Source organism: Anabrus simplex, chromosome 1, assembly GCF_040414725.1.
Source record: "Anabrus simplex isolate iqAnaSimp1 chromosome 1, ASM4041472v1, whole genome shotgun sequence".
Lineage (NCBI taxonomy): Eukaryota > Metazoa > Arthropoda > Insecta > Orthoptera > Tettigoniidae > Anabrus > Anabrus simplex.
The window spans coordinates 1,023,577,162-1,023,604,494 of NC_090265.1; the positions used below are offsets into that span (position 1 = coordinate 1,023,577,162).

The 27,333-nt window shown below is 42.7% G+C and overlaps 1 protein-coding gene across 1 annotated transcript in view; it reads left to right on the top strand.

The window, feature by feature from the left end:
- Positions 1–25,656, top strand: part of LOC136857912 (luciferin sulfotransferase) — a 278,523-nt gene extending 252,867 nt beyond the window's left edge. Inside the window, exon 7 of the mRNA XM_067136977.2 lies at positions 25,343–25,656. Coding sequence (XP_066993078.2) covers positions 25,343–25,645 — 303 coding nt within the window. The 3' untranslated portion in view covers positions 25,646–25,656. The remainder of the gene's footprint in view (positions 1–25,342) is intronic.
- Positions 25,657–27,333: the final 1,677 nt, after the last annotated feature.

Consider the following 27,333-nt stretch of genomic DNA (forward strand, 5'->3'; position numbering starts at 1 on the left):
ATTAAAAATAGACGTCATACTTCATCATATTCCTATCAGAGAAGTGGAAACAAATATATATTTATTTCACAAAACAGCAAACTTGTATTCATATTCTAGCTGTACGAACAAAACTGTTACTGAATGTACGTCGCGTGGTTAGTGGGAGGACTGCTATAGCAACGATTAGGTCTCAGGCTTGGCTGGGTAAAACTCCTTCTCGCCATGCCTCGCTGGGCATACTATATGCATCTCTCAACAGTACGTGATATCGTGGCTAGGAGTTCGACAAGCTGGCTGCTGGTGTAATGGGACGACCACTAGACAGACACCTCTTATCTGTGACAGGAAATTGCCAAGTTTAGAATGCTTGTTCCGGTAATGAACAGAGTGCAGACAGGGCTGTGACATCGTTCTCCATTCAACCAGTCTCCGGCTGACGTGCCATAACTCTCCATAAACACTTCTCTCCCTCCGATTATTTATTTAGATTATGACTCTCCCATTCACTCGATTACATGACAGGTTTCGTAATTCTAGTCAAGCCCATTATCCCTCCGCTCTAGTGTTCCACAAACCCCCATACTCATTTAAATTATTTGAGGGTGTAGTGGTTAGGGTGATTAGCTGCCACCCCCGGAGGCCCGGGTTCGATTCCTGGCTCTGCCACGTAATTTGGAAAGTGGTACGAGGGATGAAACTGGGACCACTCAGCCTCGGGAGGTCAACTGAGTAGAGGTGGGTTGGATTCCCACCTCAGCCATTCTCGAAGTGGTTTTCCGTGGTTTCCCACTTCTCCTCCAGGCAAATGCCGGGGTGTTACTTAAGGCCACGGCCGCTTCCTTCCCTCTTCCTTGTCTATCTTTTCCAATCCCCCGTCCCCTTACAAGGCCCCTGTCTAGCACAGCATGTGAGGCCGCCTGGGCGAGGTACTGGTCATCCTCCCCAGTTCTATCCCCCGGCCCAGAGTCTGAAGCTCCCGGACATTGCCCTTGAGGCGGTAGAGGTGGGGTCCCTCGCTGAGTCCGAGGGAAAACCTACCCTGGAGAAAAAACATATGTAGCAGAACTAGAAGAAGAAGAGGGCGCACAATATATCCACAGCGTCTCTTGAGTATAGGCTCAGTGTGTCTTCCATTTTCACGCCCTTTGTAGCCCTTTCCATCTCTCTTGCCGATAACTTAATTCTTCGAAGGATCGTGCATCTCCTATTTCTCCCTCTAATTGGTGTAAAGAAAATATGGCTGCTTAGTTGCAGGCCTACGTGCTATTAAAGCAATAATCATCACCACTACGTCCAGCTCCATGGCTAAATGGTTAGCATGCTGGCCTTTCGTTACAGGAGTCCCGGGTTCTATTCCCGGCAGGGTCGAGAATTTTAACCATGATTGGTTAATTCCGCTGGCACGGGGGCTGGGTGTATGTGTCTTCTTTATAATAATAATAATAATAATAATGTTATTTGCTTTACGTCCCACTAACTACTTTTACGGTCTTCGGAGACGCCGAGGTGCCGGAATTTAGTCCTGCAGGAGTTCCTTTACATTACGTGCCAGTAAATCTACCGACACGAGGCTGTCGTATTTGAGCACCTTCAAATATCACCGGACTGAGTCAGGATCAAATCTGCCAAGGTGGGGTTAGAAGGCCAGCGCCTTAACCGTCTGAGCCACTCAGCCCGGCTCTTTTTTATCATTTCATCCTCATCACGACGCACAGATCACATACAGGCGTCAAATCAAAAGACCTGCACCTGGCGAGCCGAACATGTCTTTGGACACTCCCGGCACTAAAAAGCCAGCCATTTTTTTTCTATCACCACCACCACCAGATGCGACTCAGAGGGACAGCTCCTGAAGGGCTCTCATTTTAGAGAAGAGTGGAGCCCGCTCCATTTCCTCCCTTCTGCAATGTGTGTGAAAAAGAGAGCGTGGGTTTGTTGGCCACGAACAGTAGCTATTAACTCAGTCTGGTATTGGTTCTGCTTATTTGTTACCAGTATTCTCACTATCATCTTTCACATACGACCTTCCTTGGTCAACTCTTTCTACCTTTGCTAGGTCAAGAGAATCTTTCATTTTCACGCCTTTTGAGGCCCTGCTCTCTCTCCCTCTCTCTCTCTTTTTCTCTTCTTTCTTTTCTTTTTCGCCAAGATTTTACCTTCATTTTTCGGAGGCATGGGCCTCCTCCTTTTACCTCCTGATCAGCACTAGAGTTAAGGTTTGTAGTTTTGAACTACTGTACAGACCTCTCAGGTTCGACCGTGGCTGCGTCGTTACTAAGTAGAGAAATAATCCTTAAGTTTTGGCAATGTTTTGTTCCCAAGACGAAAAGACCTAGTGGTCTTTCAGCTAAGACTTATTGTAGGTAGTGAGCACCAATAGATATACCACCGAGCTCGATAGCTGCAGTCGCTTAAGTGCGGCCAGTATCCAGTAATCGGGAGATAGGTGGGTTCGAGCCCCACTGTCGGCAGCCCTGAAGATGGTTTTCCATGGTTTCCCATTTTCACACCAGGCAAATGCCGGGGCTGTACCTTAATTAAGGCTACGGCCGCTCCCTTCCAATTCCTAGGCCTATCCTATCCCATCGTCGCCATAAGACCTATCTGTGTCGGTGCGACGCAAAGCAAATAGCAAGAAAAAGATATGCCATGCTCGCTTTTATACTAACAGATAACACACAATTATCTTTAGGGCCCGGATGTTTATGCAGCAATAAGTTAGAATGGAAACTCCCTGCAGCGAATAACAAGTAGAGTCTACCCGGACGACGGTAGTACTATGAGGTTTGCATAAACATTAGGGGTTCAGCCCATTAGAACCCCCTAGAATTCATGTTACTCCCACTACATTACGTTAGAGCGGACTAGTCGTCATTTCCTACCAACAAAATTATTTAGTAACAAAATTTAGTAAGTTCAGTAAGTTTGCATTCTGACCTATTACTGCATAAATGTCCGGGCCCTAATTATCATTAAGGAATGAATGACAAGTAGGAGAAAAACATATTTGAATCACACGAACAGGATATTAGTTTAGGGCCCTAATAGCGCCGGCTCCAGTATGCTTACGTAAGACAACAGATAAATAATTGTCAATACAAGGAAGTAGCTGTTACCTCAAGCAAACTCTATGAACATATTTGGTGGCACCAGCCTCTTTGTGATTTGAAAACATTATAACTTTAAATAACTACATGCAATCTTAGAACTGATATCTGGTTTCCTCGAGCGGTCTTGAGTGAACAGAACTTCCGGTCTCGGAAACTGTGCAAGGAATATAACTCTATTAGAGGGCTAGTTATCCAGTTGTAATTCCCCTTAAACACTATTCACCACCACCACCAGTGAACAAGCAACAGCGAGTGACCTGTTTTAATACACTACGTCATGCATTTCTTTCCAATGTTTCACCTGAGTTTACAACTTTTGAAAAATCTTGTACGTATTCACATTTTTTTTGGCCGTGGTGGGCTTGGGGGGGGGGGCGGCCGAGAGTTCAGCTTTTGGTGACATTATGCAGCATTTTCAAAAATGGTCTCCTATGGCTTTCACCCTCTTTCTGCCACAAGCCTCTGCCCATAGCTCTTCTTGCCCGGAGCTCGAAGTTAAATTCTCTCTCCAGTCAGTCAGTTAGTTGAGACTGTCACTGCGTGAGTAATGGTGAAAAGGGAAGCAAAGTAAAGCCAACTCCTTCCAGGCCATGAAGGTTTTTGGAGGAGTGGAAGGTAAAGCTTCCGACAAATGTAGGGTGCTCCAAGAGTAGATTCCAGCATTCTGTAAATGTTCGTAATTGTTATGTGTTGATGCTCTATTGTTAAGCGCTATCTGCTATAAATCGTGGTGTTAGACTATTGTATTGGGAATGTTTTAAAATTATAGATAGTTTTGAGTGCGCCAGTGTTGGTATTTATAACGTTAAGCTAGTATAAGCCATTGTACCGTTCATTCTACTGTAAATTGCAGAGTTACGTTATTGGAAAAAAAAATGTCTGTGCATCTCTATGCGATATATTCCGGTGATAATGCTTACTGTAATATAAAAAGGAAATTAATTTAAAACATAAATTGCATTACAACAACAAAATACAAAAACTATTACATGAAAACAAAATAATGTAATACAATAAATGATATCAAAACCAGAAATTCCATTAACGTTAATGAAAGGAGGATGAAAAGAAGTACATAATTGTTTTTTGCTAGTTTTTTAATGTCGCACAGTCACATTGAAGGTTTTTGGTGATGCGAAGGTGGGAAAGAGCTTCGATTGAGAAGGTAACGTCCGAGGCCTTAATTAAGGTACAATCCCAACATTTTCCTGGTGTGAAAATGGTAAACCATCTTCGGGGCTTTCGATGGTGAGATTCGAACCCACTATCTCTCAAATGGAAGCATACAGCTAAGCGACCCTAACCGCACGACCAACTCGTTCGGTACATATTCGTATTTAGAGTATTAAGCTTATAGGTTATCCTTGGCTTTGACAAGGTGAAAGTGACTGAGGTATGAGCGATGTCTCATGTAAAGGAACATTTTAAGGTGCCGGACTGAATAGCTGAGACGGTTGAAGCGCTGGTCTTCTGACCCCAACTTGGCAAGTTCGATTCTGACTCAGTCCGGTGGTATTTGAAAGTGCTGAAATACGTCAGCCTCGTGTCGATAGATTTACTGGTACGTATAACAACTCCTGTGGAACACAATTCCGGCACCCCGATGTCTCCGAAAATCGAAAAAGTGGTTTGTGGGACGTAAAATAAATAATATTGTTATTATATTTAACATTTTAAGTTATTTTCTGCAATTTTGTATTAGTTTCTATGCGATTGATTTTAATTAATTTGTTGCCCTACTGGTGTCACATTAACAGTCAGTTTTTGGTTCTTATGTTAATGTACATCCTTTCGTTATCGTGAATATGTTTTACAATGGCATTTCTGGTTTTCATATCATTTCTTGTAATACACCAACTTTGTTTTCATGTACATTTTTGTTATATTTCGTCCTTCTTATGTCATTTATGTTTTAACTTAATTTTTTGTATATTACTGTAAGTAAGCATTACCACCGGAATATCTACCAATTGCAATGTGTGTACTACTACTACTACTACTACTACTACTACTACTACTATTACTACTACTACTACTACTACCGAGCTCGATATCTGCAGTCGCTTAAGTGCGGCCAGTATCCAGTATTCGGGAGATAGTAGGTTTGAACCCCACTGTCGGCAGCCCTGAAAATAGTTTTCCGTGGTTTCCCATTTTCACACCAGGCAAATGCTGGGGCTGTACCTTAATTAAGGCCACGGCCGATTCCTTCCCACTCCTAGCCCTTCCCTGTCCCATCGTTGCCATAAGACCTATCTGTGTCGGTGCGACGTAAAGCCACTAGCAAGAAATTACTACTACTACTACTACCGATGGTATTGGGCGTGAGCTTTGGGGCGCGCAGACGTGAGTTTGCATTCGGAAGATGGTGGGTTCGAACCTCACTGCCGGCAGCCCTGAAGACGACTTTCCATGGTTTCCCATTTTACACCTTAATTAAGATTGAGGTCGCTTCCTTCCAACTCTTAGCCCTTCCCTATCCCATCGTCGCCATAAGACATATCTGCGAGAGTGCGATGTAAAGCCAATTGTTAATAGAATAATAATAATAATAATAATAATAATAATAATAATAATAATAATAATAATAATAATCAAACCTGAGGCTTTATATGCAGGGGAAACTCTAACGCTTCATAGAAAGGGCTGGCTGGAAAATATTCTAAAAGAAGAGTGAAAAATCATGAGAAAAGTTTTAGGACCAAGACACACGGGAGAAGTGCACCGCCTCCAAATCCGGAAATCCACAGAAAAATTATCTAATATTGCGGCAGACCTCAGGAAAAGAAGGCTAAAATTTTAAGGACATGTTAAGAGGCTTCCAGAAACCAGACTGACACACCAAGTTCTTGAAAGAGTTGATAAACTGAAAAATTTTCCTTGGATACAACAAACAAAAGCGGACATGAAGAACGCACAGATTCAACATGAAGAAATTTTGAATCGAGATATATATATAGAAAGAAAACTGACAAGTGGGAAGTTACTCCAGAGAATGAAGTACCCGAAAGAGCAGGTACCAAGTGGACGGAAGAAAGAAAAAGGACCTTTAGTCAACAGATGAAAGCATCCTGGATTCTCCGCAAACGAAATCATAAATAAAGCTTCGTGTGTTCCGAAAGGGACTATTCACGCATAATAATAATAATAATAATAATAATAATAATAATAATAATAATAATAATAATAATAATGTCCCGGGCATGACGTTAAACTGCGTCCACAAACCGAGTGACCACCGGTATAAGTGGTCCTCCTCTACCAAGTGCCAACGGCCTCTTTGGAGGGCGGATGAGCGGGTAGAGGTTCAGGGCACTCTCTTGCCCTTGGGGTGGGAAACTGCCCCTAAAGGCGGAAGAGCCACTAGATGGCCAACGGCATAGGATAATAATAAATCCAGTAGCGTCTGTTCACCTATTTGGTGCGGCAACTGGTCAGCGTCTGTACTCCGAGTCGGAGCGGCTGCCTCAGAAAACCTTCAGGAACTCACCCACCTGATTGTACTCCGATCCCAATCGCTTGAGAACAAGCACACCATGATTCGTGCAAGTAAGAACAACATTACTCCAGGTGGTAACCAACCCACCCGCCAACTGAAAACGAAGGCGGCAACCGGCCACTTGGGTTCTGGAGGAGCCAGGCTGACACGAAAGAGTCGGAGCTCTCTGGCAAACTTCCCACTAAAATGCCCTTCTACATCGGCACGCTAAACATAAACACACTCCTACAAGTAGGCAAACTTCTCAGATTAATATGAATTAGATCAGCAAAAAATCCAGCTACTCGCCGTACAAGAGACCAGACTCACTGATTCGGAGACGTCAGAATATGGTAACTACCGTATTTTCAAGAGCAAAACGACACAAACAGTAGGAAAAGCCACACCAATGTTAGGCATGGCCTTTTTCGTACACAAAAAGATCGTGAACTCCGTAGAAGAGATCATACCCATAAACAACAGACTAATGACCTTACGACTTCGCTGTGCAAATCGCCACTACACCTTTGTAAATGTCCACGCACCCACCAACTACTGCAAAGATCAGAAACAAACAGAAAACTCCTGGAACAAACTTGAAACCACACTCATCAAAATACCTGAAAAAGACACCATAATTCTCCTCGGCGATTACAAGGGTAAAATTGGTATAGAAAAGTGCTACAGAAAAACCGCAGGAAGATTCTCAGCACACGAAAACACCAACAAAAATGGTAAATGCCTCATCGAGCTCTGTCAACAACACGACCTGAAAATCATGTCAACATCCCTACGGAAAAACCCCAATAAGCTCTTCACATGGGAATCACCCAACACCTGCTGCGGCAAACACCAGATCGATCATGTCGCCATCTCCTTCCCAGCGCAAAAAGAAGTACACAACGTTCTAGTCCGCAGAGGAGCCGACATTGACTCGGACCATCATCTAACAAGAATCAAAGTGAAATTTATCCCAAAACGCTTCTACCAGAAATCCAAGGCAAACAAAAAACTGGACACAGCACAAATAAAAACATTAAATCTCAGGGAAACGTGGGAAAAATTCCCAGCCAAAACTTGGAACGAATTCCACGACAAAATCATGAAGAGTGCATCAGAGCAAATCCCACTACAGAAAAAGAGCAGACACCCGTTTTGGAACACTGAATGTGACCAAGCCATATTGAATAGAAAAAACGCATACCAGAAGTTCATCAGCAACCGTACACCTGAAAACGAAGAAAAATTCCGCGAAGTCCGCAGACAGACCTCTAAACTCATCACACAAACCAAGAGGAAATACCTGGAGGACCAACTGAAGTCGGCCGAACAGGACTTCCTCAACTACAACACCAGAGATGTTTACAGCGTCTTCCGCAACAGATTAAATGGGTACACGCCCAAGAACCTCTGCTTCAGAAAACAAAACGGAAAATTGGCACTTACAGATGACGAAAACACCAAGGAACTCGCGAGATACTTCGAGTCACTTTTCAACTGCCCAGAACCAACGGAAAGGTTTCCACTTAAACCCCACTCGAACCCAAACCCAGACTCATCCCCACCTACACAAGAGGAAATATACCGACACATACAACGACTGAAAAACAACAAGGCATCCGGAGACGACGGCATCGTAGCAGAGCTTCTTAAATATCTAGGAAAGAATTCTCTCCAAGAACTCACACAAATCATACAAGAAATTTGGACAACGGAAAAACTACCAGAAAATTGGACAAACGCCCTCCTCGTTCTACTTCACAAAAAAGTGACCGAACAGATGTGAACAATTACAGGGGAATTTCCCTGGTGCAAGTCGCATACAAAATCGTCTCTGCAGTCCTCCTCCAAAGAACACAGGAACAACTAGAACCACTCATAGGCGAATACCAAGCGGGCTTCAGGCCCCACAGATCCTGTGCAGAACAGATACTCAACCTGAAAACCATCTTGAAACTACGACACACAAGAAAACAACCCACAATCTGCACCTTCGTGGACTTCCAGAAAGCATACGACTCCATACAACAAGACTCAAAAAATCATCAGACTAACTCTCACCAACACAGCCTCCCAAGTAAAATTCATGGGAAATATATCTGAAAAATTTCAGATAAAAACCCGGTGTCCGAAAAGGAGATGGACTTTCCCACTACTCTTTAACATAGCCCTGGACAAAATCATGAGAGAATGGAAACAAGCTCTAAAAGCTCAAGGAAATTGGCAACCATTAAGTATGACAAGAAAACATGTAAAAATCTCCTGTCTCGCTTTCGCAGATGATCTCGCGATCCTTGCAACAAACGAACAACAGGCAATCAGCCAAATCGAAACACTCAAGAAATGCTCAGAAAAATTCGGCCTACAAATCTCCTTCTCAAAAACCAAGGTCATGTGCAACCACTGCAGCCTCCAGAATTTGAACACGAAATTTGGCACAATCGAAAAAGTAACTGAGTTCCGATATCTCGGAGAAATTATAGTACCAACAGGAAAAGAACAGAAGGCCCTCGAGGTCCGCATCCAGAAAATGAAGAGAGCCCTCGGCCGAACGCAAAACATTTACAACAAAAAATGCCTTTAAATCTTCACCAAAATTCGACATTACAACACTGTGATAAAACCTGAAATACTATACGCGAGTGAAACACTGGATCTCCACAGGAAAACAGTACTCGAAGACATCCTGAAAGAGGAACGTAAAATCATCAGAAAAATTCTCGCCCCAAAACTGACTGACGAAGGATATAGACTGCAATCTCGTACAAAAACCGAGGAGCTCTCAAACCTTGCAGCCGACATCAGAAAAAGACGCCTGAAATTTTACGGACACATCAAACGCCTTCCATAAAACAGACTGACAAGAATCTTACTTGAGGCAACAGAAAACATCAAAACAAATAGGTGTACAACGGAAATCCGCCAAGACCCGGAAAAATCAGGAATCAAAGTGGCCGACATCGCTAACCGAACCTGCTACAGAACGAAAATCAACAAGTGGGAAGTAGAGTCAGAGAGAAACCACAAGAAGAAGACAGGAGCTAAGTGGACAGAAGAACGAAGAACCACGATGAAAGAAAAACTGAAGGCTGCCTGGCAAAGAAGGAAATGCACAACTTCTAAGTGAGCTTTGCGTGATCAATTTTCTGGTCTTTTTTGCATCTAATAATAATAATAATAATAATAATAATAATAATAATAATAATAATAATAATAATAATAATAATAATAATAATAATAATAACCGGGCGAGTTGGCCGTGCGCGTAGAGGCGCGCGGCTGTGAGCTTGCATCCGGGAGATAGTAGGTTCGAATCACACTATCGGCAGCCCTGAAGATGGTTTTCCGTGGCTTCCCATTTTCACACCAGGCAAATGCTGGGGCTGTGCCTTAATTAAGGCCACGGCCGCTTCCTTCCAACTCGTAGACCTTTCCTATCCCATCGTCGCCATAAGACCTATAAAAAATATACTTGCAACTCTAATTCACTCCGTCGAGAATAAAAGCAGTCATCATTGCTTTAGTTCATGTTTAAAATGATATGTATAAGGTGTCAAAGGCAGGGATTAGAACGAAATGTCTGGTTTCATTCGATGATCAGTACTGGAGACTAGATGAGGAAAGTCTGTTCAGAAGGCGATATTTCCACCGTAAGGAAGTTGTGGGAAAACGCAGGAAACCTACACTGAGCGGCCAAAAGTCATGGGAAGCCACTGAATGTGATGTTAATAACGATCTGCTCCTCCACGAGTCCTCAAAACGGCAGCAGTACGGCGAAGCATTGACACTACGAGGTGTTGAAATCATTCTGGAATGATCTGCACCCACGCATCTTGCACTGCTATCCTCAATTGTCTTGTGTAGTTGGTGCGGGGTTCATGGAGCGTGAGAGAGCATCGATAGCATCCCGTAAATGCACACTTAGATTAAGGTCGGGAGGACCAATGTATGGTCGTAACTTCATTGGAGTGCTCCTCCAACCACCTGCGTGCCACAGAGCGGCTACATGGCGCTTTATCCTGTTGAATCATGGCATGGTACTCTAGGACCAGAAAGGGATGCAGGTGGTCCGCATAACGTGCACCTGTCAGCGCTCCCTGCAGCCGGACAATGGGCCTAATTGCGACCATGAGAACGTCGCCTAGACCAGAACTGAGCCGCCTCCCGCCTGGACAGAACGTTATTGACACGCACGACACATAGCTTCAAGGAACATACGCGTCTCTCACGCGGCCATCAGCTCGATACAACTGGTACCGGGATTCATCGGACCATACACACGCCGTCATTGTTTCCATCCATCCATCCATCCATCCATCCATCCATCCATCCATCCATCCATCCATCCATCCATCCATCCATCCATCCATCCATCCATCCATCCATCCATCCATCCATCCATCCATCCATCCATCCATCCATCCATCCATCCATCCATCCATCCATCCATCCATCCATCCATCCATCCATCCATCCATCCATCCATCCATCCATCCATCCATCCATCCATCCATCCATCCATCCATCCATCCATCCATCCATCCATCCATCCATCCATCCATCCATCCATCCATCCATCCATCCATCCATCCATCCATCCATCCATCCATCCATCCATCCATCCATCCATCCATCCATCCATCCATCCATCCATCCATCCATCCATCCATCCATCCATCCATCCATCCATCCATCCATCCATCCATCCATCCATCCATCCATCCATCCATCCATCCATCCATCCATCCATCCATCCATCCATCCATCCATCCATCCATCCATCCATCCATCCATCCATCCATCCATCCATCCATCCATCCATCCATCCATCCATCCATCCATCCATCCATCCATCCATCCATCCATCCATCCATCCATCCATCCATCCATCCATCCATCCATCCATCCATCCATCCATCCATCCATCCATCCATCCATCCATCCATCCATCCATCCATCCATCCATCCATCCATCCATCCATCCATCCATCCATCCATCCATCCATCCATCCATCCATCCATCCATCCATCCATCCATCCATCCATCCATCCATCCATCCATCCATCCATCCATCCATCCATCCATCCATCCATCCATCCATCCATCCATCCATCCATCCATCCATCCATCCATCCATCCATCCATCCATCCATCCATCCATCCATCCATCCATCCATCCATCCATCCATCCATCCATCCATCCATCCATCCATCCATCCATCCATCCATCCATCCATCCATCCATCCATCCATCCATCCATCCATCCATCCATCCATCCATCCATCCATCCATCCATCCATCCATCCATCCATCCATCCATCCATCCATCCATCCATCCATCCATCCATCCATCCATCCATCCATCCATCCATCCATCCATCCATCCATCCATCCATCCATCCATCCATCCATCCATCCATCCATCCATCCATCCATCCATCCATCCATCCATCCATCCATCCATCCATCCATCCATCCATCCATCCATCCATCCATCCATCCATCCATCCATCCATCCATCCATCCATCCATCCATCCATCCATCCATCCATCCATCCATCCATCCATCCATCCATCCATCCATCCATCCATCCATCCATCCATCCATCCATCCATCCATCCATCCATCCATCCATCCATCCATCCATCCATCCATCCATCCATCCATCCATCCATCCATCCATCCATCCATCCATCCATCCATCCATCCATCCATCCATCCATCCATCCATCCATCCATCCATCCATCCATCCATCCATCCATCCATCCATCCATCCATCCATCCATCCATCCATCCATCCATCCATCCATCCATCCATCCATCCATCCATCCATCCATCCATCCATCCATCCATCCATCCATTAATTAATTAATTCTGATCTGCATCCATGGACTATTGCCGATGTTAGCGGGGCCATGCACGTCGTTCAGCTCTGTGTCGAAGTGTCAGTAAATGGATACGAGTTGGTCGTCGGCTGGTGAAGCGTATGCTGTGCAGTTGCCTCCTTACAGTCCTGACTCCCAACATTCAACTGGCGGTGATCTGAATCACAGTAGCCCGTCGAGCGCCCAGTGGTTCTGCGGAAGCGACGTGATGTCTGTTCGTTTGGCACCTAAGGTCTTCCCTGTGCGGCGGTTTACGCGGCTGGTAACATTCTCTCTGTGATACTGAAGATCCACCCTCGACATTGTTGACGTCGTAAACCCGAATTCGCGTGAAATATCCGCAATGCTATGGCCCATGCGCCATGCGCCGATGATCTTCCTACGTTCAAAGTCGGTTAACTCGCGACGTGTTGCAAATCTTCACGACACTGGTGTCCGTGACTGACTGCTCAGCTACGCTGCAGCTAGCCGCAACGCTCAGGGATCATACATGGCACATTTTCTAGTGGGACAACACTTCCCATGATTTTTGGCGACTCAGTACATAATGAAAGGCACATGGAACGTATCCTTGATCGGGTATGGTACACATTTTAAGGAATTACATCTTTCTGGTCTGTATTGCTCACGGCATTCGATAGTATTCAAGTATTGTAATGCATGTGGATGACTCAAATGTTATGATTCCTTTCCATCTCTATTCAAATGTACTGAAGGACGAAAATTTTACAAGTTGTATAAGATATTCGCCGGTCATAGTGCCTTAGACTGTAGAGCGATGGATTACTGAGCCAAAGTTCGAGCCTGGCTCAGTCCGCTGATGTTTGACGATGCTCAAATACTCCAGACTCACATTGGTAGATTTGGGCTACTGACACAAAGGAGAACTGTGGCACGTCGGCGACCCAGACAATCGTAATCGTAGTTAGTGGTAGGTAAAACCAATAACATTATTACTGAATAACATTTTCCTACTGAAATCCATTCTCACCCATGTGAACTTAATTTTAGCGCGGAGTCCGGCTCCATGGCTAAATGGTTAGCGTGCTGGCCTTTGGTCACAGGGGTCCCGGGTTCGATTCCCGGCAGGGTCGGGAATTTTAACCTTAATTGGTTAATTTCGCTGGCACGGGGACTGGGTGTATGTGTCGTCTTTATCATCATTTCATCCTCATCACGACGCGCAGGTCACCTGCGGGTGTCAAATCAAAAGACCTGCATCTGGCGAGCCGAACATGTCCTCGGACACTCCCGGCACTAAAAGCCATACGCCATTTCATTTAGCGCGGAACACATCACTCGAAAATACAGAACATCAATAAAGGCCCGGCTGTAATTGTTTAAAAAGAGTGTGTGTAGCAACGTAGATGAGACTGGACTACGCAGGACTGACTCGGACTGGACTATACTGGAATGACTCGATAACAGAAGCAACATTTAATTCTTTACCTTGCCCTTAAATTATTGGACTTGGCTAACGTGGACGGGACTGGAGAAATATGGACTGGACTGGTTTGAAGTGGGTTAAGCTGGATTGATTCTGTTAGAGCAGAATTATTCAGTTCCACGCTACGCATTTTAAATCATTGAATTCAGCTCGATAAGTGAGGACTGATGGAAGAGTAGCTTTCATTTCATGTATCAACTTACTTCTTTCTTCCTTTCTTCTTACCTGTTAACATATCAACGTGGTTATTTTCTTTCTTACTTTCTGGACTACTCACTGCTTAAATTGATTCTTTGGCCTGCTTACTTACAGAATAATTTTTTAAATGAATTTATTAACATATCAGACTCATCTCTGATGAACTGTATTATTTTTCAGTACAGTATGGCTTCTAGTATGAGAAAGAACAAGATTGTTAATACTTTTATTAACATCATCTTCGGTTTGGACAATGTTTTGGCAAAATTCTAAGTGACGCTTGGTCCTTTAATCAGTCCCTGTAATGAACTGTGTGACAATGTCAATTGTAGAGTCGATTAATGTGTATATTTCAGTGAGCTTGGTGGACTGATATGTTATAGTGGCTTGTAGCTCGGTGAGGAAAGCAGCAGGAAACTTAACTCATTCTCCATTTCTCTAGAATACTTCTTTAAGACGCCTTAGCTATATATCAGCCTTTTGACTTGGTATCCTGTGAGTGTGGTAGGACAAAACCAAAAGGCGTGATCTCCTAGGACTCTCAGTTTGGAAGCGGAGGTTGGCAACCATGCGTTCCATAGCCGAGTCTAAGCATTGGTTCCACTTGTGTTACGCTCCTCTATTTCACAAGTCTTGTCCAACACTCCATGTTGTGCGCCGTCGTCAAATGAAAAGATCTCAGGGTGAGCAGGCTGTGTGGTATGTTAGCCTGAATTCGGGAGATGGTGGGTTCGAACTCGACCACTGGTAATCCTAAGATGGTTTTCTATGGCTTCCCATTTTCGTGCCAGTAACATTCCTTAATCCCACGGCCGCTTTCCTGCCAGTCGTGGCTCTTTCCTATCTCATCGTCTGCGAAAACCTATCGGAGTTGCTGCGATGTTAAACAGCTTTCAAAAAGAAAAACTATCTCTGCTGGTGACAGATTTGGTGCTTACCTGGAATATGACATCCTAAAGACGTCCAGTTTCTCTGCCATCCGGTATGTTAGAAAACGAAATGCATGCATATGTTAGATGAACCGTATATTGGTTATTATTAGTCTATTGTTATTATTACGATTAGTATCAGTTTGGTGGAAATGTAGTGAGCAGTTTGGCTTATGCCAACGACTTCGTCTTTATGGCAGACGGTGCTGAAAGCCTGCAATCATTTTGTAACTTGAAAATAGGTGCAATGAGTAGTTTACGTTACGAAAGTTAGCCTTTCCAAGACTAAAGTGAGGTCTGTAGGGAAGAAACCCAAGCAAACTGAATATCAGGTTGAGAATTCACAACTGGAACCGACAGATTATTTCAAGTAGTTAGGGTGTGCATTCTCCCAGGATGGTAGTAGCCTATAGCTAGTGAGGCTGAATCAAGGTGCAACAAAGCTAATGGAGTGAGTTCGTAATTTCGATCAACAGTATTCTGTAAGAAGAAAGTCAGCTCCTGGACGAAACTACCTTCAGACCAGTCTGTTTACAGGCCAAATTTGCTGTATGGGAGTGAAAGCCGGGTTGACTAAGAATATCTTATTCATAACTTAGAAGTAACAGACATGAATATAGATTGAATGATCATTAGTACAAACAGGTGGGAACAATGAGAGGAGGGTACTGAAATGAGGAGATAAAGGTTAGGAACGAACTTCATTGATGAAGTTGTATGCATAAACCGGCTTCGGTGGTGGGGTTATGTGAGGAGAATGGATGAGGACAGAGTACCTAAAAGAATAGTGGACTCGGTCATGGAAGGTAAGAAAAGTAGAGGGAGGCCAAGATAACAATGGTTGGACAGAGTTTCCAATTATTTATAGAGGTAGAGCACTGAACGAGGCCACATAGCTAGTTACAAATAGAGGATTATGAAGAAGTTTAATAAAATCACAAAGGGTTGCAGAATGAATGCTGAAAGTCATAATAGTCTATAATGAAGATGTATGTATGTACCATTATCAATACAAGTCAGAATAGCAACTCTTGCAATACAATATATAACTCTAATTGAGTAACAAGGAGCTAATCACTGAGCTCTAACTGGTGCACAATTACAGTATCAACCTGCCTGGATAACTGTGTTGATTCATGGAAATGTACGTGCATGTTTTCCAATTCCATTCTCTCTCTCGGAATCCATCACTGTCATTTGATTGGCAGAGCTAACAGTCGAGTAGAATATTCTATTACTCTCTTGTCAGGCAAGTTAGGATAGAATTACTGAGTGGAAAATGGAACGGACATTGCAGATTTTAGACTCGCATATACAAATATCATACCGCCCTCTTTTTTTTTCTGAGATTAAATTTTATCGCTTTTTCTCCGGAAATTTGTAAATTAAACATGTCTTGAACAGGTCAAATTCATAGTACAATATCACAGCAACATAATGAGTGTAGTAGATATTCCCACCGATCTAGTGGAATATTCACTGCTAAACGACGATACGTGAAATCTTGTATTGTTTCAATAAGAGATACCATTTTAACTTAGAATGGTCTGTTTTGGTGTGATTTATCGAATCTGAATTAATTGTCTCATAATGTGGGAGTAATTTATTACAAATAGGTCTTCGTTCAGACAAATAGTCTGACACTGTAAAGAGTTTTCGAATTTTGCATTATCATATAATTTAATAACGTTTATAAATCTGTTACGTTACAAGTTTGTGGTAAATAATATTTACCAATATTTATCAATATTATTCTTCCACGAAATTTGTTTCTCATATTTAGCAGTCTAATCTATATATAATCGCTATTTCACAGCAAATATGAATACATTTCGTTCCGTTAAAAAAAATATTTTAACACTTTATGTGGGACCAAGACCAGATGTGTATCCAGGTTTCACTAAACTTGCATGAACAACACTTTTCACCTTTTTCAAGCCCCGTGAGTCACAATGAACAACATGTGTTGGAAATACCGTACAATTAATAAGGCTTATGTGAGCGAACACGAGAGTGACTGGAGAAATAATAACATGTTATGTAATAGCCTGCAACATTTGTGTGCGTGGAAATGATAGTGTGTATGAAAGTGATTGTATGAATACTTCTGAAGGTTCTTATGAAACTACTAAGGTGAGTAGATTGAAATTTTCTGTTGACTATGGGCTCCTACGTCACTTTGACGAAGTGCAGGTGCAATTTAATAAAAGGAACTTGCATTGTATTTGCGTAACTTGATTACAACAGTCACTCAAATCAGACCTTGTTAAATTGAATAACATCGCGTTCGGCGGCTGCGCTATTTATTGCCATATCGACTTAAATATTAGAATAGTTCTGACATCACATCTTAACATTCCCTTACGACATGAATTTATGGTCGTTGGTTGTTTGGTTAGTAATGGAAAACGATTGATCGCAGTGGTATACAAGCCTCATTACATATGATATTTACATGAGCTAGAAATGTCCATATCAGACTTGACTCCACTGTACGCGAACACTATCATTCTTTGTGACATCAACACTAATCCACTTATTACCAGTAACGCATCGGTATCCTTACAAACCTATTCCACGGCATGAACCGTGAACATGAATAAACTGACTCTGGGCGCGATTAACCATGTACACACGATAAATCATAGGTCTCACATACTAATCAGTCTTAGAATAACAAATACCCACAGGAAGTAGTTAAACAAGGCCAGATTGCTATGCCAGGTGTTTAAACCCACGACCTCATTTACTTATGGTACTCACTCAAGATAAAAAAATTACAAAGCCAGGTATATAAGGCAACGGGACTTCAAACATTTTGACATTGATGTATTACAAAATCAATGGAGTGGTAGTCTACTGACTAAACCCATTGATGATACGTTTTATTCTAGGGCTGTATGACAAATACACTTCAAAGATGCAAATTCGAATTTCTTACCCACATTCCGAACTGGTACCACAAGAAAAAAATTCATAATTAATCCGTATTGTCAGCCCCAGCAAGATAGAATGTCTTAATGATTGAGTGACTCCACCTTTACAATATAGTACAATGTTATTCCTTTTCTACTTTATTTAAAAAAGGGACATGTTTCGTCTCTTCCCTGTGAGATACCTTCAGCCTAAAATATGATGATGATACATGATATTCTTAACACTAAAAAACAATGACATATCCATAAAATGTTTTTTTTTGCTATTTGTTTTACGTCGCACCGACACAGATATGTCTTATGGCGACGATGGGATAGGAAAGGCGTATGAACGGGAAGGAAGCGGCCATGGCCTTAATTAAGGTACAGCCCCCAGCATTTTCCTGGTGTGAAATTGGGAAACAGCGGTAAACCATCTTCAGGGCTGCCGACAGTGGGATTCGAACCCAATATATCCCGGATGCAAGCTCACAGTTGCGCACTTCCAACCGCACGGTCTACTCGCCTAGTCTTAAAATGTTTAAGAGACAAGATGACTTAATCTCTCATATGTAAACACAGCTTTAAAAACAGTTCATGTTTTTGGTCTTACGACAATTTTAACAACATGAACTGTTTTTAAGAATATGTATAATGTAATAAATCCTAGCTGCAGCACACGTCGTTGACGAGACAGAAAATGAAATGGCGTATGGCTTTTAGTGCCGGGAGTGTCCGAGGACAAGTTCGGCTCGCCAGGTGCAGGTCTTTTGATTTGACACCCGTAGGCAACCTGCGCGTCGTGATGAAGATGAAATGCTGATGAAGACGACACATACACCCAGCCCCCTTGCCAGCGAAATTAACCAATTATGGTTAAAATTACCGACCCTGCCGGGATCAAGCTAAGTAAAGCAGAGCGCACTCTGTCTCTCTTATCAATTGGTTGTTAGTCTCCATAACTAAATGGTTACCGTGCTGGCCTTTGGTCACATGGGTCCCGGGTTCGATTTCCCGCAGGGTCGGGAATTTTAACGTGAATTGGTTAATTTCGCTGACACGGGGACTGGGTGTATGTGTCGTCTTCATCATCATTTCATCCTCATCACGACTCGCAGGTCACCTACGGGCGTCAAATCGAAAGACCTGCATCTGGCGAGCCGAACTTGTCCTCGGACACTCCCGGCACTAAAAGCCATACGCCATTTCATTTCTCGATTGGTTTACATGTTTGCCATAAAACAAGGTCTAGTTTGAAGATGACTTTCAGTTCTCGACCAGTAGCGAGGTACTACACTTCCGTGACTGCCCATTCGTCATACAGTGTGGTAAGCGGGAAGGTTCTATACTATTCAAAATTAAACTCTTAGCAATATGCTGTTTATTTTCACATGGATATGCGTTTGGGCTGGGAACTATCTGAAATAAGCGTGTACAATTTTGTGACACTTTGTTTTGTAATTCCAAAGAACACATAGGGCCTACTGCACATGTTTCGCTGTGCAGCACGGGAAATACGTAAATTTTCAGTTCACATGTACTAATTTCTCAAAACGGGGACAATAAAGCTTTAGTTATATGACTTTGTAATCAACACTATTTTAAGTTCCAAAAGTAAAACAATAAAACACATAGGTCATGGTTCCAATTTAAAATATATAAATAGGCCCATATTGAACTGAGACACAGATTTCCCCATCTTTAAATTTTGTTGTTGTTGGTGAAACTAGACTTCTCTGTACATATGTTGTTTTTAGTTTAATGGGTATTCATAATAAATGGTGTACGTGTCTATTAGCCTATGTTCAATTTTGACATTCATTATAGAATTAAAAAACCTAATTTCCTTTTATATGACACATGTTTGTAATCAAGTAAACACAACACAATATCCTTGTCCATAAAATGAAAATAACGCATCTAATGGAATGAAATATTATATATTTTAATGTCTTTGAGTTTATCTATTCAAAAATGGACTTTTATAAAAGAAGAACAGTTTTCAGAAAATTAGAAATTATACGTGCCTTTGCTGGCGGGTCCTAGAGTTTACAGTGCACTATGTCTTCTGGTATGGGCTAGAGCAATTTTGTTACTTTCATTGATCTGTCTCAGCTTTATCCTTGGCTTCGACAAAATGGAGGTGACTGAGGTATGAGTGATGCTAGTAATGTCATTCCTTCTGCAGCCAGTCCCTGCTATGAATGGTCTGAAAATATTGCTCATGGGGTCGGCTGATGCATGAATTTCAGTGGGCTTAGCAGACATATGTAATAGCACCTTCTGGCTCGGTGAGGAAAGCAACGGGAAACTACCTCACTCCTCATTTCCGTAGTACGTCCCTTCAATGATGGCTAGGCCATCTATGACAGCTGATGGCGGAGCTGTTGAGGATCCAACCAGCCTTAGGGCTGACGACTAAACATACATACATGCGTGCTACAGTGGATGTGTCCATACGGGCTGAACGTGTTTTTGCCCTGCAACACCACTCTTACGCAGTGGTCATTTCAGTTACCCTAGTGGAATTCATTGTGATTTATAGGCAACATGGTGCTTAAAGTACACTGACTGACAGAGCAAATGCAACACCAAGAAGGAGTGGTCAGAACTTTATGCCAATTGCAGGGTAGACTGACGTCACTGAGGTATGCTCATGATGTGAAATGAGCCGCTGTGCTGCGCACGTAGCGAACGATAAATGGGACACGGCGTTGGCGAATGGCCCACTTCGTACCGTGATTTCTCAGCCGACAGTCATTGTAGAACGTGTTGTCGCGTGCCACAGGACACGTGTATAGCTAAGAATGCCAGGCCGCCGTCAACGGAGGCATTTCCAGCAGACAGACGACTTTACGAGGGGTATGGTGATCGAGCTGAGAAGGGCAGGTTGGTCGCTTCGTCAAATCGCAGCCGATACCCATAGGGATGTGTCCACGGTGCAGCGCCTGTGGCGAAGATGGTTGGCGCAGGGACATGTGGCACGTGCGAGGGGTCCAGGCGCAGCCCGAGTGACGTCAGCACGCGAGGATCGGCGCATCCGCCGCCAAGCGGTGGCAGCCCCGCACGCCACGTCAAGCGCCATTCTTCAGCATGTGCAAGACACCCTGGCTGTTCCAATATCGACCAGAACAATTTCCCATCGATTGGTTGAAGGAGGCCTGCACTCCTGGCGTCCGCTCAGAAGACTACCATTGACTCCACAGCATAGACGTGCACGCCTGGCATGGTGCCGGGCTAGAGCGACTTGGATGAGGGAATGGCGGAACGTCATGTTCTCCGATGAGTCACGCTTCTGTTCTGTCAGTGATAGTCACCGCAGACGAGTGTGGCGTCGGCGTGGAGAAAGGTCAAATTCGGCAGTAACTGTGGAGCGCCCTACCGCTGGACAACGCGGCATCATGGTTTGGGGCGCTATTGCGTATGATTCCACGTCACCTCTAGTGCGTATTCAAGGCACGTTAAATGCCCACCGCTACGTGCAGCATGTGCTGCGGCCGGTGGCACTCCCGTACCTTCAGGAGCTGCCCAATGCTCTGTTTTAGCAGGATAATGCCCGCCCACACACTGCTCGCATCTCCCAACAGGCTCTACGAGGTGTACAGATGCTTCCGTGGCCAGCGTACTCTCCGGATCTCTCACCAATCGAACACATGTGGGATCTCATTGGACGCCGTTTGCAAACTCTGCCCCAGCCTCGTACGGACGACCAACTGTGGCAAATGGTTGACAGAGAATGGAGAACCATCCCTCAGGACACCATCCGCACTCTTATTGACTCTGTACCTCGACGTGTTTCTGCGTGCATCGCCGCTCGCGGTGGTCCTACATCCTACTGAGTCGATGCCGTGCGCATTGTGTAACCTGCATATCGGTTTGAAATAAACATCAATTATTCGTCCGTGCCGTCTCTGTTTTTTTCCCAACTTTCATCCCTTTCCAACCAATCCTTCTTGGTGTTGCATTTGCTCTGTCAGTCAGTGTAAGTCGTGATTTCAATATACAGGACCAGGGGTTCCCAAAGTGTGGTACGCGAGCATTCGAATACCGGTACGTACGATTGGTAAAAAATGAAGTTGTATTATCCGATGTATTTATAAAAACTACATTCATAACATTCATAATCATCGCAATAATCATAGACCCTTGTCGCTGCAACCATTCTCCTCTCAATCCTGCTGTTTTCTTCTCTTCCTTGTAGTTTTTACATCCCATCAAATTTATCACATCCTCGAAGTATGTCTTCCGTAGTCTTCCTCTTCCTTTCTTTGCTAGAATTTTTCCTTCAACTAGGAAGTCATTTTCTCCCAGGGTATGATCCACAAGTTTTAACTTATTTCCATATCCTTGATCAGTCTCCGTTGCTCACTGACTTCTTTTAGAACATCTCGATTCACCTTTCTCTTCAGTCCATTATTATTATTATTATTATTATTATTATTATTATTGTTATTATTTATAACTTCCAGAAGTACATAAATGCCACATATTTGCGTTTTCCCTTCTCAATTTTGTTCTCTAAGATCAGACATGGAGTTACTCTTGCTTCGCGAGTTGTTTCTGGATACTTAACCGTTTAAAAGATGTTCCTGTCGATTAGAGTAAATTTGTTTGACATACATACATACATTATATTATCATTATAGACTGTTATGCCTTTCAGCGTTCAGTCTGCAAGCCTCTGTGAATTTACTTAACGTCGCCACAACCCTCGATTTGCAACTAGTGTTGTGGCCTCATTTAGTTCCATACCTCTTATCTTTAAATCGTTAGAAACCGAGTCTAACCATCGTCGTCTTGGTCTCCCTCTACTTCTCTTACCCTCCATAGCAGAGTCCATTATTCTCCTACGTAACCTATCCTCCTCCATTCGCCTCACATGACCCCACCACCGAAGCCGGTTTTTGCGTGCAGCTTCATCCATCGAGTTCATTCCGAAATTAGCCTTTATCTCCTCATTCCGAGTACCCTCCTGCCATTGTGCCCACCTGTTTGTACCAGCAATCATTCTCGCTACTTTCATGTCTGTTACTTCTAACTTATGAATAAGATATCCTGAGTCCACCCAGCTTTCGCTCCCGTAAAGCAAATTTGGTCTGAAAACAGACCGATGTAAAGATAGTTTCGTCTGGGAGCTGACTTCCTTCTTACAGAATACTGTTGATCGCAACTGCGAGTTCACTGCATTAGCTTTACTACACCTTGATTCAATCTCATTTACTATATTACCATCCTGGGAGAACACACAACCTAAATACTTGAAATTATCGACCTGTTCTAGCTTTGTATCACCAATCTGACATTCAATTCTGTTGAATTTCTAACGTACTGACATCAATTTAGTCTTCGAGAGGCTAATTTTCATACCATACTCATCTAGCCACTTGCTAGGTAACAAATAATTTAAAATGCTCATAACTAAAGTTAAAATATTACAAGTACTGTGACACGTGGTCAGCACGGCGAATCCTCTCGGCCAATATTCCTGGCTTTCTAGAGCGGGGCTCTATCTCACCGTCATACAGCTTCTAAATTGTTATCACGTAGGCTGAGTAGACCTCGAACTAGCCCCGAGATCCGGGTAAAAGTCCAGAGCCGGATTGAGTGGCTCAGACGGTTGAGGAGCTGGCCTTCTGACCCCAACTTTTCGGGTTCGATCCTGGCTCACTCCCGTGGTATTTGAAGGTGCTGAAATACGTCAGCCTGGTGTAGGTAGATTTACTAGCACGTAAAAGATCTCCTGCGGGATTAAATTCAGGCACCACGGCGTCTCCGAAAACCATGAAAGTCGTTAGTGGGACGTAAAGCCTGTAACATTATTACTAAAAAGTTCAGATCGGAGACCTCCGCGTAAGAGGCAGACTCACTACCCCAAGACCGCGGGGAAGTGAAAATCATGGAATCTTAGGTGAGAGACTTAAGACAAACTTGAAATATTTCCAATAGACTAAGAACTGTATACAAATCTTCGAAATAGACTTTCAACCTATTAGGTCGTGTTACGTACATTCAGTACGTTGAAGAGATATTAAGTGCAGAACAAAAACGGCCAACCGGACACCACAACCACCCGATTTCACGTCGCTTGCTCTACCAACTGAGCTATGGTGGCCTAAGTCATCCTTGTTCTGTTGGAAAGGATCTAAGCTACAGGCCTGGCACTACTACCATCACACTGTAGAGTGCGTTTAAGTTGCCCGTTGAAGGTCAAGTACCTGTTGAAGAGCTGTACGTAACACGACCTAATAGGTTGAAAGTCGATTTCGATTACAATGCGGTACTGAAAATTCAATATTCATTGACTTGTAAGAGAGCTGAGATATTTGAAGTGTTCCAATTTTTTCAGATCTTCTCAACCGATGCTGAAAGTCCCATCGGTTTTGCATCCAAGTTCCATATATTCCATCTTCTTGGTATTTAGGCTAAATCCGAATTGGTTAAGGCGATGATTCCATTGATGTGTTTGCCCTTCGAGGTTCTCACGTTGTGCGTTTGCCAAGAAGACGTCGTCCGCATATCGGACCATGCATGGATGAGGTGATCGGAGGTCAGATGTTACTGTGTTCGTGTAGTGAAAAAGCAGAAAGGTTGAAAGACCACAGCTTATTATTACTATTATTATTATTATTATTATTATTATTATTATTATTATTATTATTATTATTATTATTATTATTATTATTATTATTATTACCGGAGTTTTCTCCCACCTCTGAACTTCAAAGTAATTGAAAATTATACACTTCTCTGCAGACACTGTAAAATCACGTATAGCCTATTTTGAAACAAGTATGTGGTAGTTGAGTGGTATTGCCTCTGGATTCCCACTGTGGTGACCACAGTTTGAAACGCGGCGTATGCTAGTAGGAGTTTGAAAACGAAAAGTGACATTTCGGTTGTTCCAATACCACATATATCAAAAATATCTGTATCTTGGATCAGAGTATCAACAATCACGTACAATTACATGCATGAATTACCTTTAAAATATTTGAAGTCTGCGCTTGGAATGGTTGCGTCGGGATCGGCAATAAAATATAATCCACGCGGTTAGTCAGTAAATATGGGAATAACTATTTAGGTTAAATTCTGGTAATGACAAACTCAAATTTAGCATTTTCAAAATATGTAAACTTTCGAGCCAGCTCGTAATGGGAGCTTAACCGCTCAACTAAGAATATCTGTGAAGTAATGCTATTCTTACTTGGTGAACGCATAGCATAACCATTCACTTGACATGAAACCCTAGGGACGCGGTTTTATTTGCAAGAATTAAATTAAACTACTTCAATAACTACAAATTAAATGTCAAGTTTTGTAGTCTGTAATATAAAAATTTGCTTTGTACATCACCTGAAGGAATTTTGACAATTTATTTTTGTTGTTTTCACAGGATCTTCCAGGTGTTATATTGAAGACAGCAGACTTCCTAGAGGTGTCTATAGATATGGAACAGGTTCAGAACCTCTCAAATCATTTGAGTTTTAAGAATATGAAGGACAACCCGGCAGTCAACAACGAGATGTTTGCGGAACAAGAGCGTAATGGCGCCGATGATCCCAATTTGACATTCATTCGTCAGGGAGAGAGTGGAGCCTGGAAGAAATCCATGTCCCCTGAGATGGCAGAACGCTTCACTCAGTGGACTGAGAGTAAACTTAAGGGAACAGATTACAAGATAGGAGTTTCATCCTAAATTATTGCTCCTTTTGCACTGTAAAAATACGGTATAAGTTTGTGTAGAGTAATGGAACACACTTCCGATTGTTACGAGCACATGCATACACTTTAACCAAAGATATATAAATAACTTTATTTCTGTTATTGAAGCAATGGTGTTATACACAATGTAATGTAGTTAGTTCTGTACAAGTTATTTGTCTTCTCAGTTTGATGAATATTTATAGGTTTCGCATAACGTTAGGTAAGTTTTCTTTCCAACGTGCATGATCAGTGAACTGTAGATTTATACGTATAAAATAAGTGTGCCACTCATCGTTGTAGTTTATCATTTGATCCGTAATTTTGTGGATAGCATAAATTTTAAAATATTAAGAGGTCTAACAACTATTTTGTACTAATGATATTGATATAAAGTTTTCTACTACTCCCCTTTCATTTATTCTATTTCTTATTATCATAAATTTAGCAAACATGCTCTTTCTGAGGTTCATTTCTTCATCCGATTATTGGGTCTTCCTTTTATTATTTAAAGGTTCCTTCTGTTATCTGTTTTTGAAAACAATAAAAGCACCAAGTTTTTTCTTATAACTGAGACACATTTGTATTGACAGAAGTAATACTTTTCTCCTTTCCACTTTTCCCACTACTCTTGAGGCCCACAACATTTCTCTTTTCGTCAAATCTCATAAATGTGTATACTGCACTATCAGTGTCTTGGCGGGAGACAGTGAAGAGAGAAGCATACCACACCAAGATGAATGAATTTCCAAAAAGTGGATCACAAACATACGTTGAATTTTTATATATTTTACTTTTTAAATATTTTTTCCGGATATTCCATTTTTAAACAATGTACTTTTAGATGGAAACCAGGCCTTAGGAGGTTAAATTTCATATTCAGTCGACGATAAGCCGGGGAACAGCAGTGAAGAACTGGAGTCTCACAGAAGTTTCTGATAACGCATTTGGAATATATAAAATTACATTTATATAAACATGTTTTCAGGTGTTTACTCACTACTTCCTGCAATTCTCAATTACTTCCAATTACTTTTAAGCGTCGGGTCATTGTATTTGGTAGGTTCGTAGCGTTTGTTTATGGGATGGCAAACATACGCCCAATTTTTATTTATTTTACTTTTTGCAGGATACTCCGTTTTTGAACAACCAGGACACCAGGCCTCAGGGGGTTACATTTCATATTCAGATAGACGATAAGCTGGGGAACAGCAGTGAAAAACTGCAGTCTCACAGAAGTTTCTGATAACGCATTTAGAATATATAAAATTACATTTATATAAACATGTTTTCAGGTGTTTACTCACTACTTCCTACCTTTCTCAATTCCTTCCAATTACTTTTAAGTGTCGGATCATTGTATTTGGTAGGTTCGTAGCGTTTGTTTATGGGATGGCAAAAAGTCCAGTGAAAAGGGCTCTTTGTCAGTGTTTTTCCATTGCTTAGCTTGTTGTTTCTTGTTGGCGGAAACAGTGTATTTTAATTCTGCACACATTCTGGATATTTTCTGGTACCGGGCGAGTTGGTCGTGCGGTTAGGAGCGCGCGGCTATGGGCTTGCATCCGGGAGATAGTGAGTTCGAATCCCAATGTCGGCAGCCCTGAATATGGTTTTCCGCGGTTTCCCCATTTTCACACCAGGCAAACGCTGGGGCTGTACCTTAATTAAGGCCATGGCCGCTTC